Source organism: Coffea arabica, chromosome 8c (genome assembly GCF_036785885.1).
Source record: "Coffea arabica cultivar ET-39 chromosome 8c, Coffea Arabica ET-39 HiFi, whole genome shotgun sequence".
Classification (NCBI taxonomy): Eukaryota; Viridiplantae; Streptophyta; class Magnoliopsida; order Gentianales; family Rubiaceae; genus Coffea; species Coffea arabica.
In genome coordinates, this window is record NC_092325.1 from 12,502,605 (window position 1) to 12,519,307 (window position 16,703).

At 41.3% G+C, this 16,703-nt stretch overlaps 1 protein-coding gene across 1 annotated transcript; it reads right to left on the minus strand.

The window, feature by feature from the left end:
* Positions 1 to 8,924: 8,924 nt before the first annotated feature.
* On the minus strand, positions 8,925 to 11,643 carry LOC113705803 (uncharacterized). Its single transcript, XM_027227711.2, has 3 exons — positions 11,336 to 11,643; positions 9,509 to 11,192; positions 8,925 to 9,293 (listed from the first exon to the last, which is right to left on the minus strand). Exons 1-3 carry the CDS (start codon positions 11,641 to 11,643, stop codon positions 8,925 to 8,927), a joined length of 2,361 nt encoding a protein of 786 aa, XP_027083512.2.
* Positions 11,644 to 16,703: the final 5,060 nt, after the last annotated feature.

Below are 16,703 nucleotides of genomic sequence, written 5' to 3' on the forward strand. Positions count from 1 at the left end.
ATCGATCTAGGTAGGACTTAAAAACCCTATGCATTAAGTTCATGAAGGCGGCAGGGGCATTGGTCAGTCCAAAGGGCATAACTGCGAATTCGTAGTGCCTATATCTCGAGTTGAAAGCAGTTTCGGGATATCCTCCTTCCTAATCAACAGTTGGTAATACCTCTGTCGAAGATCTAATTTAGAGAAGACCACTGCTCCTTGCAACTGGTCGAACAACTCATCAATATAGGGCAGCGGATACTTATTTTTAATCGTCACATTGTTTAGGCCCCGATAGTCTATACACATCCGCAGACTCCCGTCCTTCTTCTTTACAAACAATACAGGGGCTCCCCAAGGAGACCCACTCTTTTGAATGAACTCCCGCTCTAAAAGGTCTTGTAACTGCAATTTCAGCTCCTTAAGTTCCGCAATGGCCATCCGATACGAGGTTTTTGAGATGGGCGACGTTCCCGGTAACAGGTCGATTTTGAATTCTGTCACTCTCTCCGGAGGTAGGGCTACTAACTCATCAGGGAATACGTCTGGATATTCCTTCACTATGTGCACATCATCTACCTTCAATTTATCGGTGGGGGTATTGATTAAAAAGGTTAAAAACCCTTACGCCCATCTACTTAGCAGTTTTCTAGCCCGAATGCCCGAGATCAAGGCAGATGAGGCTAGCCTACCCCTTATCTCTAATCTTAAGGTCGCCTCTCCAGGGATGCGAAATTCTACCACCTTACTTTTACAATCCAATTGTGCATTATACCTAACTAACCAGTCCATACCTAAGATTACATCGTACCCCTTAATGCATAGGCTTATCAAATCCCCTAACAATTTCCTTTCTCCTACCCAAACTTCATAGTCCTTGTAAACCATATTAGTAATCAGACGATAGCCCCCCGTAGGGGTACTGACTTCTAGGTCATAAGGTAAACTAGCAGGTTTTATATCAATACCACACATGAAACTGGAGTTAACAAAGGAATAGGTGGCACCAGGATCTACTAAGACTTTCGCAAGTCGGTGGAATATAGGGATCGTACCTTCTATGACCTCGGAAGGATCAGGGATCTGCTGTGGCTCTAACGAGTACACTCGAGCCGACACCTTGGGTTTTGTCCCATCCACATTGACTGGTCCAGAACTGGTCCTTGGCGGTTGTTGACTTCCCTTTCCATCTTGTTTTAGAACTGGGCAGGTGGCGAGCTGATGGTCTGCGTTTCCGCAACGCAGGCACTTTCCCTCCTTCTTCCAGTAGTTGTACTCTGTGTGGTTTGGCTTTTCACAATACCCGTAGGGTCCATGGGATGCAGAACCCGAACCTCTCTGGAAATCTCCTCTTTGACCTCTCCCCACTGGACCACCTCTTGGCTGAGCCTTTCTACCTACGCCCGGCTGCCTTCCACCTTCGACTTCTCGTCCAAACTTGGGAGGGATACTCTTATCCCCCTGCCCCGAGCTACTTCCTGGGAACTCTCGTTTTTTAGCTTGGAAGTTTCTCACCTGTAGCCTAGCATTCTCTACTCGTTGCGCCTTCTCTACGACATCGCTGAAGGTGTTAATTTGGGCCACTGCGAGGTCATTCTGAATTTCCACGTTCAGGCCCTGGACAAAGCGCCTTATCCGTCATTGCTCGGTCATGATTAGCTTGGGGGCAAATTTGGATAAGCGGGTGAATTGGCTCTCGTACTCCGCTACGGACTAAGCCCCCTGACGAAACCTAATAAATTCATCTTCCTTCCGTTCCTGAACTAAAGGAGGGAAGAATTTGGCGTTGAACTCCTTCATAAAGTTCACCCATAGGAACTGGCCGCCCCTTCCAGTTGAAAGACGACGAAAGTCACCTGCCTCTCTTCTATATAATGTAGGGCGGCAAAGATGTCCACCATCTTTTCTAGCCACCTTTTGGCCACGTCCGGATCGGGCCCCCCGATAAACTTTGGTGGGGCAAACTTCTGGAACCTCTCAAGAGCCCTATCCTCGCTCTCCACGTGATTACCGGGGTTCCCAGGGTTGGGGTTAGGGTTTTGACCCTGTTGATGCACCACTTGGGCTAGTAAATTAGTTATTTGCTGCATGGCAGCCGCTATTTGGACGTTGGGATCAACCCTAGGTTCAGGGTTTGGTCCAGACAAGGTTTCCGACGTGGGTTGCCTATTCCAGCATCCACGGCCTCGACCACTACGAGTGCCCTCCATCGATCTAAGTCAATCTAAGGTCAAAAGATAAGTATAATGTTAAAGGGCACATAACCCATTTTTGTAACAATAAACACGAACAATTAGCCAAAACAACTACTTCATAGGGCATTTAAACACATAACACATGTACATAGAACACGTAACAGGATCAAGCAATTATACAAAACAGTCAGTCAAGTACATACAAAAGTCATCCCATGAAACAAAAGGTCCTTCCAAAACAATATACAAAGTTAGGCCAAAACGGCTAACTAAGAGCCTTTCCTAACTATTCCCTTCATGGAATCCAAAAGCGGTTCAAAAGTTCTAGCCTAGTTCCTTACGGAGGCCATAGACTCTCCCCCTTGGCTAAAACTAGGGGTACTTCCCTCACTAGGTGCATCGCCACCAGGAGCCACTACCTGCGCATTGGCACCAATTACACCTTGGATCAGCGCCGCACACTCATTAATAATGCCTCCAGAATGGTCTCTAACCTCCCGGACAATATTAGTAAGGCGCTGGTTGACCCCTTGCAACTGCTCTCTAAGAGCATTAGTTCATTCTTGCTCCATGGCTATATCTTCTTGGAGCTCTCCGATCCGATCAGCCTGCATGCTTATGACACCCCTCAATCTAAGCGCCTCAGTGTGATCCCTGGCGGCGGCACTCCTAAGTCTCCTCCTCTCATCTAGCACCGCCACGACCACGTGGTCAGCATAAGAGTAATACTGGCAACGCTTACAGCGACGGGTTCGGCTAGCAGTATACCAAAGCCGGATCTGACCTGCCAGCCTCTCCTGGTAATCAATGACTCGTGGGCGCCTCTGAGGTGGCTCCTCTCCACCCTCTCCACTCGTTCCGCCCATAACCTATAAAGATAACAAAGGAGTTCATATCTTAGACAACGTAAGCATAATCACACTCAACGGTACCTTAATGCTTCCCTCACAGATCCTAAGGAACAAAATTCAAACTTGTCTGGGTTATTTCTAACCTAGGCTCTAATACCACCTGTGACAGCCCCACTTTCCCCTAAGGCGTACCAAAGGGGTTAGCAGACTGCCTGCCCAACTCTCGCTAGGACTAACGAGGCAGTTAAATACAATATAAAACGTTCCGAAAGGTGATAGCACGCTTAAACGCTTTAAAATCGCAAAATGGAAAAACGAAAATTGAAACCGCAAATGAATAGTGGCTGCCACGTCACCGTCCAACCAGAATCCAATCAAATATAAATATCGCCATATAACTTGGAAAGAAAACATTTTCAAACCAAATAGGATACATGAACAGGGTTAAACAGTGTTATACACATACGTTTGTAATTTACAAATCAAACGGAAGATATTTGGATCAAAGTACATTTAGGGTTTCTCTAACTATCGAGGAGCTTAACAAAAGAATATATTAAATATAGCTCAACTCATGCTTCAAAACATCATAGTCCCCAAAAGTTGTTCCCTGTAAGGAAAACAAAATTTAATGGAGTGAGCTTTCGCTCAATGAGGTACCATCACTCAGGCATTCAAAGAGTACATAATCACAATGATACACAATTCAAATAAGTTCATCAAGTGAGCACAACTAACACCACACAACAAATAGGGGAAAAGGATACGGACGGCTTTCAAGAACCTTTTTCCACTTTTGGCATTCTTGATCTCACCTCATTGACGCTCCGTCAATGTATAAAGAGTAACCAATACCGTAGACCCCACTTTTCTCCAATTCCCTTCCACCTCACATACCCCTACCGGACCCGAACTCCAAACAGTTCAAAAATGGTAATACTCGAGTATATCGGAATCAACAGTCTCATACTCAATGATTCCATATAACAGTCCCCATGGCTTGTCAACTTCCTCGACCAAATCCTTGCTGGCTCGATTCAATTGACCGCCAATGAGGTTGAGCTCAGTGTTAACAATAAAGGTCATTGGATACACGTCCAATGACACCAATTCAAGTATGTTCAAGTGAAATTCAATTGATACAGTAAACAGTCACTTAAGCCATAGAGCGCGAGAGTGATAAAGTACACCTTCGTCTCAATCAATCTCAATAGTATACCCAAGCATTCAAGTCATAGATTTCAAGTAAATCAAAGCCATGAAGCAACAATCATGTGAGTAGTACACTCACCAATCAAACAAAACGAATTTCACAAGTTTCCGTCCAACGAGCGCCTTGGGTCACCGGCACACCCTAAAATATTCAAGTAAACACCATGAGACTCGAATACGAGTCATAAACCCAAACCACATATCACTAATGTAAAGCCATTAGAACTTGAAAGTAATATAAGGAACACTTGGTGCTAAGGGTTTAGATAACCCCAAGGTCACTAATTACCACTCTAAACAACCCAATTCCAAGAAATCATATGGACCAAAAATTTGGACAGCATAACCCCTAAAATTTCAAATTTCCAACCTACAAAAAAATCAATTATATTCATCCAACACCACCACAATTACAATTACAAGTCATAAGTCTTTTAATACACCTTAGTAGGGTTCCAATACTCATTAAACAAAGCCAATTCAGGAGTTCTATAGTAATCCTAGAAAAGCCCCAATTCAAACCCTAAATCTGAAATTTCCCGTACAAAGCGAAAATTTCCGCAAATAGCTACAACTTACGCATCCAAGCTTCATTCTAGACCATTCCAAGCCATCATCCATGGCCAACCAATATTAAACATATAAAACAGAAAAATCATGAATAAAAATAAAAATTTCACCAATATCTACCAAAAGTCAAGAAATCTTCCACAAAAACACATCTTTAACCAACACAAGTCATTAATTTAACATTATCAAGACCAAAGATGGAATTCCTTAGCTACTCACCTTGCAACCTCAAGAAAAGAAGCTACTTACCACCACTTTCTTCCAACCCACTTCACCAACTACTTCAATACCACCTAGCTAAGGGTTTTTATGGAGTGATTTGAAGTTTTATCGGTTAGATTTGAAGATTGAGCAAGCTTAAGATGAAGGAAGTTGGAGGTTTTTTTCTTTTCTTTTCTCCCTTGAGAGAGTCGACTAAGATGATGATGAATGAAGATGATTTTGGATCCAAATTAGATATTTAGTAAAGTTAGTGAATAGTAGTCAAAGTCAAGATTGAGTAGGAAAGTGACACTTGTCACCCTTTTGGCTTAGAGTTATCCTTTTGTCTCTCCAATGATAATCCATCTAGGTAACCTCTAGTTATCTCTTAACACCTGATAAATTAAACCCGGTATACAAAACTTAACCTAGTTGGCCGAATTTTATCAAACTTACCGCACTAGCGGGTCCCACGCCCGGTATACATTCCTAAATTCTTATGAACTAACTTATACTAGGAAAATGATTTTAAAAACCCTATTTGCTCATAAAAATTATTTAGAAAATTTTTCCTAATAAAGAAAATGCATAAAAGGCGTGTAATTAAATAAAATAAAGTCTAGAAAATAAGAAAATTCACGGGTTCTCGCATTTTTCCATTAAAATTGATAGAGGAATAACCCTTATATGGTAGTATAATACTGCCAAATTTGGTGCTATTCCGAGTTCATTTCGATGCTCAAACAAAGTCCCAAAATTTGTAAATTAAACCTGGAAATTTGCCTAACCGTCTCAATTTTTCGGCAACTTTGAGCCGCCATATCTTGGTGCTCAAAATTCTGATTCTTGTTCCGCTTGTTTTGTTTTAAATTTTATTGCAACTCTAATTGATTTTCAAATCTGAGAGGTTAGTTCAAATTCTGTGAATTTTGTCGAATTTTCAAAGTTGGCAAAAAACCAACCTCAAAACTGTCTCGCAAGGCTAAAACAGTAACTTTGATCCAATTTTTGAATGCCTTCCGTTGGGAATCATGGGAAAGTGTATTCTAGGAACTTTTAGTACTTTGGAAGAAGTTTCCAACGGTACTAATTTTTCCAGTTTTGGACTTGTAATGAGTGAGATACGATTTTTTAAAGATCTTATATCAAAGCTGAAATTTTCGAAACTTGAGGAAATGAAGTTTTTCGAATTCTCTTTTTTCCCTCGATATCGCTTGAACGTTTTACATTGATTTCAAAGATGAAAACACGATTTCTCTTGTGCTTTAAAAACCCCACTTTTGAGCCTTGATTCACTAGTAATTTAGGCTCGCTTTCATGAAATTTTCTTAGATTGTACAAGTGTGCAATCATTCGTGATAATTGGAGTTTATACATGATAGTTGTAGACACCAAATTTTTAGTGTAGTTTTATTTACTATTATTTTTATTTTTCATGTTAGTTTTTATTTACTTTTAGTCTCTTATTTTTATTTTTAAGTCATTTTAGCATAGAATTTATCGAAAAAAAAGAAAATCATTCACAAAAATATGTTTTATTTCTTTTAGATTCAAGTTTACTGTTATTTAATTAAAAAAAAAGAAAAAAGGAAAATCATCAATAAAAAAAAAAGAAAGAAAAGGACAGACCTAGCTCACGCTTGCGTGAGCTGCATGTGATCCGAGCTCTATCTCCATATTTCATTTTCAAGCAGAAACATGAGGCTAAAATACGAGAAAATGCTGCGCAATCCTATTTTCTTTTTCCCACCGTTTTTTCCATCACCATTGGATTACTTTTAACCCCATTCCACTTGGCTCTCATCCGAAAACTAAGAATGATCTAATGGTGTGAAGGAGAGAAGTGGAGCTGAGGTTTAGTGACAACCCTTGAGATCAGGGTTTTGGGTTTGGTCATTCGGTATAAAAAGGAAAGGGAGGCGGCTGAGTTAGAGAGAGAGAGTTTTGGGGAGGTTTTTTTTGAAGGCTGGAGAAGAAACCGAGAGAGAGCGGAGGCTGAGAAGAAAAGGAATAAAAAGCTGAGAGAGGGGATAGCTAAGGAAAAAATCAGAGGAGAAGGAGAACAGCGTGCACCGTGAGGGAAATAGAGTGTTATGGTATCGAACAGTAGCCAGGCAACAGAACAGCTCCCAGTGGATAGATATAATGAATTTAGCACAAAACAAGATGAATAATAGGAAGTATCAATAATGAACTAATGAATGATCAATGAACTGATATTGATATTGATGAAACAAGAGATTACAGAATTGGCGAGATGAAGAAAAGAAATGATAGAATGAAGGAAATCAGAAGAGAAAGGTTCAGGGAATGATCCCTTACAAATTGCTAACAATAATCCTGTCTTTTCCTCTACTATTCCTGTCTATATATAGAGTTAGCTAATAACAAACTCCTTCCGCGTCCACCCATTCAGCTTGGCCATGTGAATATCTAACTGAATCTGTTTGCAGAGCCACTTGCTGTTGAGCTCACGTTACTTGAGCTTGTTTCCAGCAAAGGCGTGTTTCTAACCTCACGCCTTTGTTTTCTACTTCTTTTTCCTGCTTCACGTTTTCCTCTCCTAATGCACGCCTTCCTCCTTCTTAGTGGACGTGATATCAGTTTTCACGCTTTCAGCTTTCCTTCTGTTATCTTTACTAAGGCGCGATACTAAGTTCACGCCTTCAGCTTTATTTCTGCTCCATGACAATTGCTTCCCCTTCAATCAATCTTGTCCTCAAGATTGAAATCCAGGGAATTCCTGTTCAATTCGTTCAGCATCCTCCCAAGTAGCTTCAGCTGGTTGAGTACCCCACCAATGGATGAGCCATTGCACAGTTGCAGCATTTTTCCTTTTAAGAATTCTTCGGTCTAACATTGCTACTGGCTCCACTCTGAGATGCCCCTGTTCGTCTACATTTGGTAGTTGGAGTACAGGGGTGGTTTGGTCCCCCACCTTCTTTTTTAGTAGGGACACATGAAATACTGGATGTATCTTGGCTCCTTCAGGCAGCTTAAGTTTATAGGCAACCTTTCCTATCTTCTGCAATACTTGATAAGGCCCAAAGTATTTGGCAGACAGCTTGGTGTTGCCCCTTAGTTCCACAGTAGTTTGCCTATGAGGTTGTAATCTGAGGTACACCCAGTCTCCTGCATTGAAGGTCCTTTCACTCCTCTTTTGGTCAGCATATAGTTTCATTCTGTTTTGTGCTTCTTGTAAGTTGCTTTTAAGTAGTTCATCCAGTCGTTGTCTGTTCTTCAGATGGTCTTCTACAGTAGCCACCCTGGCTTGAGTGTAAGGCCCCAGAGCTAACTGGGGAGGGGGTATTCGATATAGAGCTTCAAATGGGCTCATTTGAATGGCAGTGTGGTAGGTGGTGTTGTACCACCATTCTGCAAGAGAAAGCCAAGCATTCCATCTTTTAGGTTCCAGATGAGTCATACACCTCAAGTACATTTCTAGTACTTGATTCACCCTCTCAGTTTGGCCATCTGTTTGGGGACGATAGGCCGTGCTCAATTCCAGTTTAGTTCCCAGCAGGGAGAACATCTCAATCCAGAATTGGCTAGTGAATACCCTGTCTCTATCAGAGAGCATACTAAGAGGTATTCCATGCAATTTGCAAACATGATCTAAGAATATCCTGGCGACTGTTGGGGCATCAAAGGGATGAGACAAACTAATAAAGTGAGCTGACTTGGTGAACCTGTCCACAATTACCATGATGGTATCCTTCCTTTCAGATAAAGGTAGCCCCTCAATTAAGTCCATAGTTACATGGCTCCAAGAATATTTGGGAATAGGGAGTGGCTGCAGGAGTCCTGGATAGGCAGTGTGTTCATCCTTGCACTTTCTGCAGGTATCACATTGTAACACAACATTCCTGATGTCCCTATACATACCTGTCCAGTAAAAAAGTTGTTTAGCTCTGAATTAGCTGGACTGCACTCCTGAATGTCCTCCTAGCTGAGACTCATGTAGTGTAGCAATAATTTTCTTCCTTATTTCCCCTGCTGAGCCAACTACTATCCTGCCTTTGTATCTGAGTATTCCATCCTGGTAAGAATGTTCTGGTGGATTTCCAGGTGTACGTACTATCTGCCTGATCATGTTCTGCACCTCCTCATCTCCTTGGTAGCTCCCTATTACTTCCTTCATCCATTCGGGTAGGACACAGGTTAGTTCAGTGCAATCTCCTTCCTGTCCACCTGCCCTCCTGGATAGAGCATCTGCTGCTATATTTTCCTTCCCTTTCCTGTATTGAATCTCATAGCTGAGTCCCAGCAATTTGGTGAGCCATTTCTGTTGAAGTGAGGTAGTGATTCTTTGATCCAAGAGATACTTAAGGCTCTGATGGTCAGTTCTTATGATGAAGTGGTTCCCCTCCAGGTAGTGTCTCCATTTAGTAACTGCAGTCACTAAGCTAGCAATTCTTTCTCATAAATAGACATGCCCAGGTTCCTAGGTGCCAGGCTTTGACTTAGGAATGCTATTGGCCTCCTGTCCTGCATAAGTACTGCTCCAATTCCTCCATAGCATGCATCTGTTTCTACCACAAATTGCTTAGTGAAATCTGGCAGGGCTAGTACAGGAGTGCTGCACATTGCCAATTTGAGTTTCTGAAAAGCCTCATCTGCTGCTTCATTCCAGTGGAACCCATCCTTCTTTAGTAATATGGTGAGAGGTTTTGCAGTAGCCCCATACCCTTTTACAAATCTTCTGTAATATCCTGTCAGTCCAAGGAATCCTTTGAGCTCCTTGACAGAAGTTGGTGTGGGCCAATTCATCATTCCTTCCACCTTCTTGTGATCTGCCCTTACTCCTTGTCCTGAGATAATGTGGCCAAGGTACTCCACCTCTGTTTGTGCGAAAGAGCATTTACTTTTCTTGGCATAAAGTTGGTGTTCCTGCAATAGATTCAACACTTCTGCTACCTGCTGCAGGTGTATTTCCAGGGAGGGGCTGTAGATTAGTATGTCATCAAAGAAGACCAAGACATACCTCCTCAGTTGATCCCTGAAAATGTGGTTCATAAGGCTCTGGAATGTTGTTGGAGCATTTGTTAGCCCAAAAGGCATAACCTTGAATTCATAAAGGCCTTGGTGAGTTCTAAAAGTTGTCTTGTGTATGTCCTCCACCTTGACCCTGATCTGATGATAACCAGCCCTCAAGTCAATTTTGGTGAAGTATTTTGAGCCATGCAGTTCATCCAGAAGCTCATCTATTAGGGGCATAGGAAATTTGTCCTTCATGGTGAGTTCATTCAGTTGTCTGTAATCTACACAGAACCTCCAGCTACCATCTTTTTTCTTGACTAGTAACACTGGGGATGCAAAATGACTATTACTGGGTTGGATGATCCCCATTTGTAACATTTCTTTCACCAACCTCTCTATTTCTGTTTTTTGTACATATGGGCACCTGTATGGCCTGACCTGGAATGGGATAGCTCCTTGCTTCAGTGGAATGCTGTGGTCGTGGCTCCTTCTAGGGGGCATGCCTTGAGGTTCAGCAAACACTCCTTTAAATTGGTCCAGCAAACTCCTCATTTCTGCTGGTATTACTTCAGTGTCCTCCTCCCCTTCCTCCATCACACACAGCTGGGCAGATATTCCATATGTCTGTTTTTTCCTCCATTTTGCTAATTTACTCCCCTTGATGGCCTTGAGCTTGAGTTTGCTGACTTCCCCCTTCAACTCTACTGGTTGTCCTCCTTGTAGGAACCTCATGGAGAGCTGCCTGAAATCAAACTCAATAGGGCTATACCTGGCTAGCCAATCTACCCCCAGAACCATATGACAGCTTCCCAGTTTCAAGGTATTGAATTGGTGTGTGAATTGATTACCCTGCATTTCCCACTGTACAGCTCCCTGCAACTGCCTGGACTCTAATTGTTCACCATTGGCAACCCTGACTGTTAATGGATTTCCAATAGTTGGTAGTTGTATGGTTTCTGCCAATCTTTCATCAATAAAACAGTGAGTACTCCCACTATCTACCAGAATTAAGATCTCCACTCCTGCTATCCTACCCTTAAGCTTAAGTGTCTTATGCTCAGTCCCTCCTGCCAATGCATGAATGGACACTTCTATGTTCTCATTACTTAATTCCCCTTCTGGACAGTCACAGAACTCCTCTGTGTCTTTCCCTGATTCTTCTAAGGGTTCCCCTACCCCAAAAGGTTCCTTTTGAACTGGTCCACTGTACGGTTTATAGGTCTAGCATTTCTATTGGAAAAAGGTTCTGGTCTTTTAGGTTGGAAGTTAGGCCACTTTTCTTTAGCATGTGGAGGGAAATTTTGTTTGTTATTTGGTGGGACACTGGGTGGGGTGGAATATTTTTGCATCATTTTTCCTTGGCTCTTTCTAAGGGCTTCCAAGTTCTTCTCCTGCAGTTTAGCAGTTTCAATGGTGTCTGCTAAAGTAAGGGGTCTGGTCATCCTAACCATGTTCACTATCTCTTCTTTTAAGCCACTAAGAAAACATGATTTGTAATAAGAATCAGGTTGGCCAGGGAGAGTTACCATTACTATGGATTTCAGCTGCTTGAACCTCTCCAGGTACTCAGATACACTCCCAGTTTGCATCAGTTTGTTGAATTCCTCTATGGCCTCCTCTGGATCTCCTTCTCCAAACCTTTCACACACTGCCATGGTTAGCTCCTTCCAGGGTACCATTCCCCTCTCATGTATCTGTGGTAATTTCTATCCGTGTCTCCCTCTCAGAACTACTACCTCCTACTTCCTTCCCCTTGTCATTTAACTTGGCCATGATCTGAGCCATCATGTTCATCATCCCCTCATATTTTTGGTCTAAGCTTCTGATGGCTTTATCTGTGTTTTCCTGTCTATGCTCCATTGCCCTCATAGACTGTTCTACCCCATCATTCCTATTGGCAAAAGTCCTAACCACACTCCCCAACTCAGTGAGCACTTTCCTCAGAGCCTCCTCCTGAGCCTTAGTCATCTCCCAATGGCTCGTAGCTAGTTCTGATACCACTGTTATGGTATCGAACAGTAGCCAGGCAATAGAACAGCTCCCAGTGGATAGATATAATGAATTTAGCACAAAACAAGATGAATAATAGGAAGTATCAATAATGAACTAATGAATGATCAATGAACTGATATTGATATTGATGAAACAAGAGATTACAGAATTGGCGGGATGAAGAAAAGAAATGATAGAATGAAGGAAATCAGAAGAGAAAGGTTCAGGGAATGATCCCTTACAAATTGCTAACAATAATCCTGTCTTTTCCTCTACTATTCCTGTCTATATATAGAGCTAGCTAATAACAAACTCCTTCCGCGTCCACCCATTCAGCTTGGCCATGTGAATAGCTAACTGAATCTGTTTGCAGAGCCACTTGCTGTTGAGCTCACGTTGCTTGAGCTTGTTTCCAGCAAAGGCGTGTTTCTAACCTCACGCCTTTGTTTTCTGCTTCTTCTTCCTGCTTCACGCTTTCCTCTCCTAATGCACGCCTTCCTCCTTCTTAGTGGACGTGATATCAGTTTTCACGCTTTCAGCTTCCCTTCTGTTATCTTTACTAAGGCGCGATACTAAGTTCACGCCTTCAGCTTTATTTCTGCTCCATGACATAGAGGTGACGGGCTGAAAGAAAAATCTGAAAAGGAGAGAGTGGACGGCGGGGCTAGATAAGAAAAAGCAGAGGAAAAAGAAAAGAGGGGAGTGAAAGGGGATGGCTGGGAAAAAGAGGGAGGTTCAGGTAAGAAGAAAAGAAAAAAGAGCAGCGAAGAAGAACTGAGGGGTTAGCAAGGGCTGGAGAGTAGAATCAGGAGGTTGGCGGCTGAGGGAGATAACGACGGGCAGAGCTAAAAAATAGGGGGAAAGGATAAGGAGAACTTCGAGAGAGGAAAGACAGAACAGAGTGGGAGAGATAGGGAGGACAGCTGAGAGTAAAAGCTAGGGTTTTTGGGAAAAAAGAGAAAAACAGCGGAGAACTAGGAGAAGAAACACCTGGTCGGGCACTACTCTTAAAGGAACGAAAAGGCCATTGCAGCTGCTGCCTATCGCAAGGAGTAGAATCATCTCCATTTCATTCCACTGTCATCACCTTCGAAAGAGGAAGAAAGCACTGTAAGTAATCTTTTCTTCTTAAGCTTGGGTTTCTTTCCATGTTCAGATCGAAGCTTTCAAAGCATGAGCTCCATAATTTTATCCGTAGCTATCTCCCGTTGATTATTTCTGTACATGCATCATGGGTTGATTAAATCGAAATCCTTTTGTTTTCTGATAACCTGGAGGATAGTTGCAACCCCCTTTGGAGTAGGGAACTATGGATTTTCTTTTCCTTATGCCCACCTTCCGTTTGATGAACTAGGTTGTTAGGCAAGCAAATACGGGAAGGATTATTTTGAACATCAGTAGAAAGTTTGGGGTTGGGTTCATGATTCACGGTGGGATTGTTCTGCTTGTTTAACTTGTGTGATGTTTGCCGAAGTTTGAAAACACAGCAAAGCTACGCAGTTCTGCCTCCTATTGCTATTGACTGTGCTTTGTTTAGTGTTTGGTTGCATGATCTTTGTTAGTTTGGAGATGGTTTGCACGATTTGTGAAACTGATGGAGTAAACATAGAAGAGTCACAAAAATTTTTTCCAGATTTCGCATGCCATCTTTAGTTTGTCATTTTGTTTTCTTTACCTGGATGCTTTCTGTTGAATCTGCTAAGGTTAGACAAACCATGTTTGATCAGTGTTAAGCTTGATGATTGGTGATGTCCGTGAGTTAAGTTGTTAGATAATCAGTTTTTTTTGTGCATTTTTCGTGAGTTGGAGCTGCAAAAATTGCAGCAGAAGATTGCAGAAAGTTTCTTAAAAGACCGCGTGCTTTGATGATGGAGTTTTATGGATTTATGCTGATGCTTTGACAATTTTCTGAGTTTTTTCTGAGTTTGGTTTTGTGCAGAAGGCGATGGCCTTCTGTTTGGGTGTATTACTATGACATATGGAAGTATGATTTTGCTTATCTACTATGAAAGTATGACTAAGAAAAATGCATCAGACTGCTCTTTCGGTTGCAAAACCTTATTTGTTGCATGAAACTTGCATGAAATTCTTTTAAGGATTGCTTTGCTAAGAGGTATTTAGACATATTTCAATTTGAGTTGGCTCAAAAGTCTTGTTTGTCGAAGGTTTATGGATTAAGTTTGTGGCTGGAAATTGCAGTTTTGTTGTAGAAGCAGGTCTCCCTTCGTGATTTGCATGGATTTTGCATGAAATTTTTTTTCCAAAAATTGCAAATCCATCCCCACATGTTCCTCCTCATGCTACAAAGGCCCAATTATGTTCTAATTTATTGTAATTGAGTCCTAGGGTAATTGCAATTTAAACCATTACTTGACCCTTTTATTACTTTTGGACCTTTGAAGTTTCAAAATATTTTAATTGGACTTGAATAATTGGTTAATGTTTGCTTTTGGGTCCCTAGTAGTTTTCTATGTTAGAAATTTGAATGATAATTCACTTTCTTTATGCATTATTTGATTACATTCAAATTGCAATTGAGAAGGATTTGGTGATTTTGTTGGTTTAACTTATTTTTGTGTTTTTTTTTGTTTATATTTTACTATTAAAGTGATGCCTTGATCCTTTTATTATTTTGGAGGGTAAACGTGTAATTTCACTTCATTAGGGCCCAAATCAAGGGAGGTACACCCTATCTCTCATTTTTACTTTGTTTGACCATATATGCATTATGTGGCCTATATGTGTAATTGCATGATTTTGGGTGTTTTATTTCATTTTTGTTCATTTATCTCTTTAATTATTTAATTTTAATTTCGTTCGTTTCCTCTGAATGTAATTATTTGGAGGCATTTTAAATGCCATTTTGTAATAGTTAGGATTTTACTTTTCCAAAGATTTTCCCCCTCGTAGATTGTTTAGGCTTTCCCAAATGTAATAGATAGGACTCATTTGTTTGTTTGTTTCATTTTGCGTGCGTGTTTGCCTGCCTAGGCAACCGGAAATCAAGTTTAAAGGCAAATAGCTAAATGACATATTTGACGTCTCTTAGCGTATCGGTCACAAGCGAAGCTACACTATTCGGATTGGGGTAAAATTTATACCGTTTCGAAGCTAAGACAAAGGGCTACAACTTTGATGAAGACAACTCGACCCAGTTCATAGTTTATCTAGGTCGAATCTATAAATTACAGAACCAGAAGTTCATGACTGAATTCAAACGGCAATAAGTCAGGCTACACAATTCCATTTGAGGTGTTTTTGGTTGCGTTGGAAAGCTGAAACATAGGGCTAAAACTTTCATGTTTTGACCAAAGGCTGATTTTGTGACGGCCCCACCTCACCCTAGGGCGTACCAAAGAGTTCGGCGGGTCGCCAGCCCAACTCTCGCCAGGACTCACTCACTCGTATCATGTATATACATCCATAGACAATAGATGCTCAAGTAAAAGATAAGAAACTTCTACACACCAGAAGTCTTCAAAGTGTTTACCATTCAAGTACAAACATCGAATATACGAGGGTTCTCATTCCTCATACAACCAGCCCGTGCCAAGCACTAGGGCGAGAACCATTGCAAGGCCAAAGAACTAGATCAACTAGACTATACAGAACTCTCGTCCTTGCTCGCCTTCCCCTGCTAAGGAAAACAATTTACGTGGTATGAGCTAAAAAACCCAGTGAGGTTCTATATATATAAACAAGTAATTAAACAAGGAACATTAGTCATGTAATAACATTTAATCCAGAAAACATGTCCAATATAAAGCAATGATAATACATTCATTAAAAGGATACAGGCTCACAAGGAGCTATTTGCTCGTTCGTTCGTTCCCTTGACATTTCCCCTTATTCCTCCAATGATTTGAGAATTTCCTTTTTGAGAAGTAAAACCCTCGTGCCTGCGTTCGTTCATTCATCCCTTTCCGGACGTTGGCCGGACTCCACCCACCCGGACATTGGCCGGACTCCACCCATCCGGACGTTAGCCGGACTACAAGGTAATACTCGAGTATACCAAATTCACCCAGGTCACCATATCGCCCGACCGAGTCCGCTTCTGGCTCGAGTCGATCGGTAACAAGGGCAAGGGCCCAGTTCAGCCAAAGAGGCTTACATTCATGCGCAACTAGTATTTCAACATTTAATCACCGAAAATTTCATATTTATTTAGGTCGAGTGCGATAAAGTACACACTCGCCTAGCAAAAGTTCATTTTAGAAATCATAGAAAACAATTAACATTTAATCAAATATTCACAAATAACCACATAGTCACAACAATCCACATAGTCATAGAAACAAAACGTATATAGAACACTCACCTATTTACGCACAACAACGTGCAAAATATCCTTCCAGATATTATCTTTAGTCACTGAGAAAACCTAAAATTAAATGAAAAGAATATTACCACTCATTTATCACAAACAATTAGGTGCAATCAAAGAAACTCGACAAATGATGAGTAGAACGTATAAAAGACTTTAAAGTGGAACGAGGACATTTGGACCTGTGGACAAAAATAACTAGGGTTTCCTAGACCATACGTAAAACCAAACTCAAAAGGGTTATAAAATTCTCTAATGGAAACACTTGAACTAAAGACAAGTCAAAATCCAACTAGATAGACTAAGAAATACCGTTTTCGGAATCGTTTATATGGTTGAAACTTATCTCATTTTCAAGTAGATATTATAGACTAATTGTCTTAATGAAATTCATGA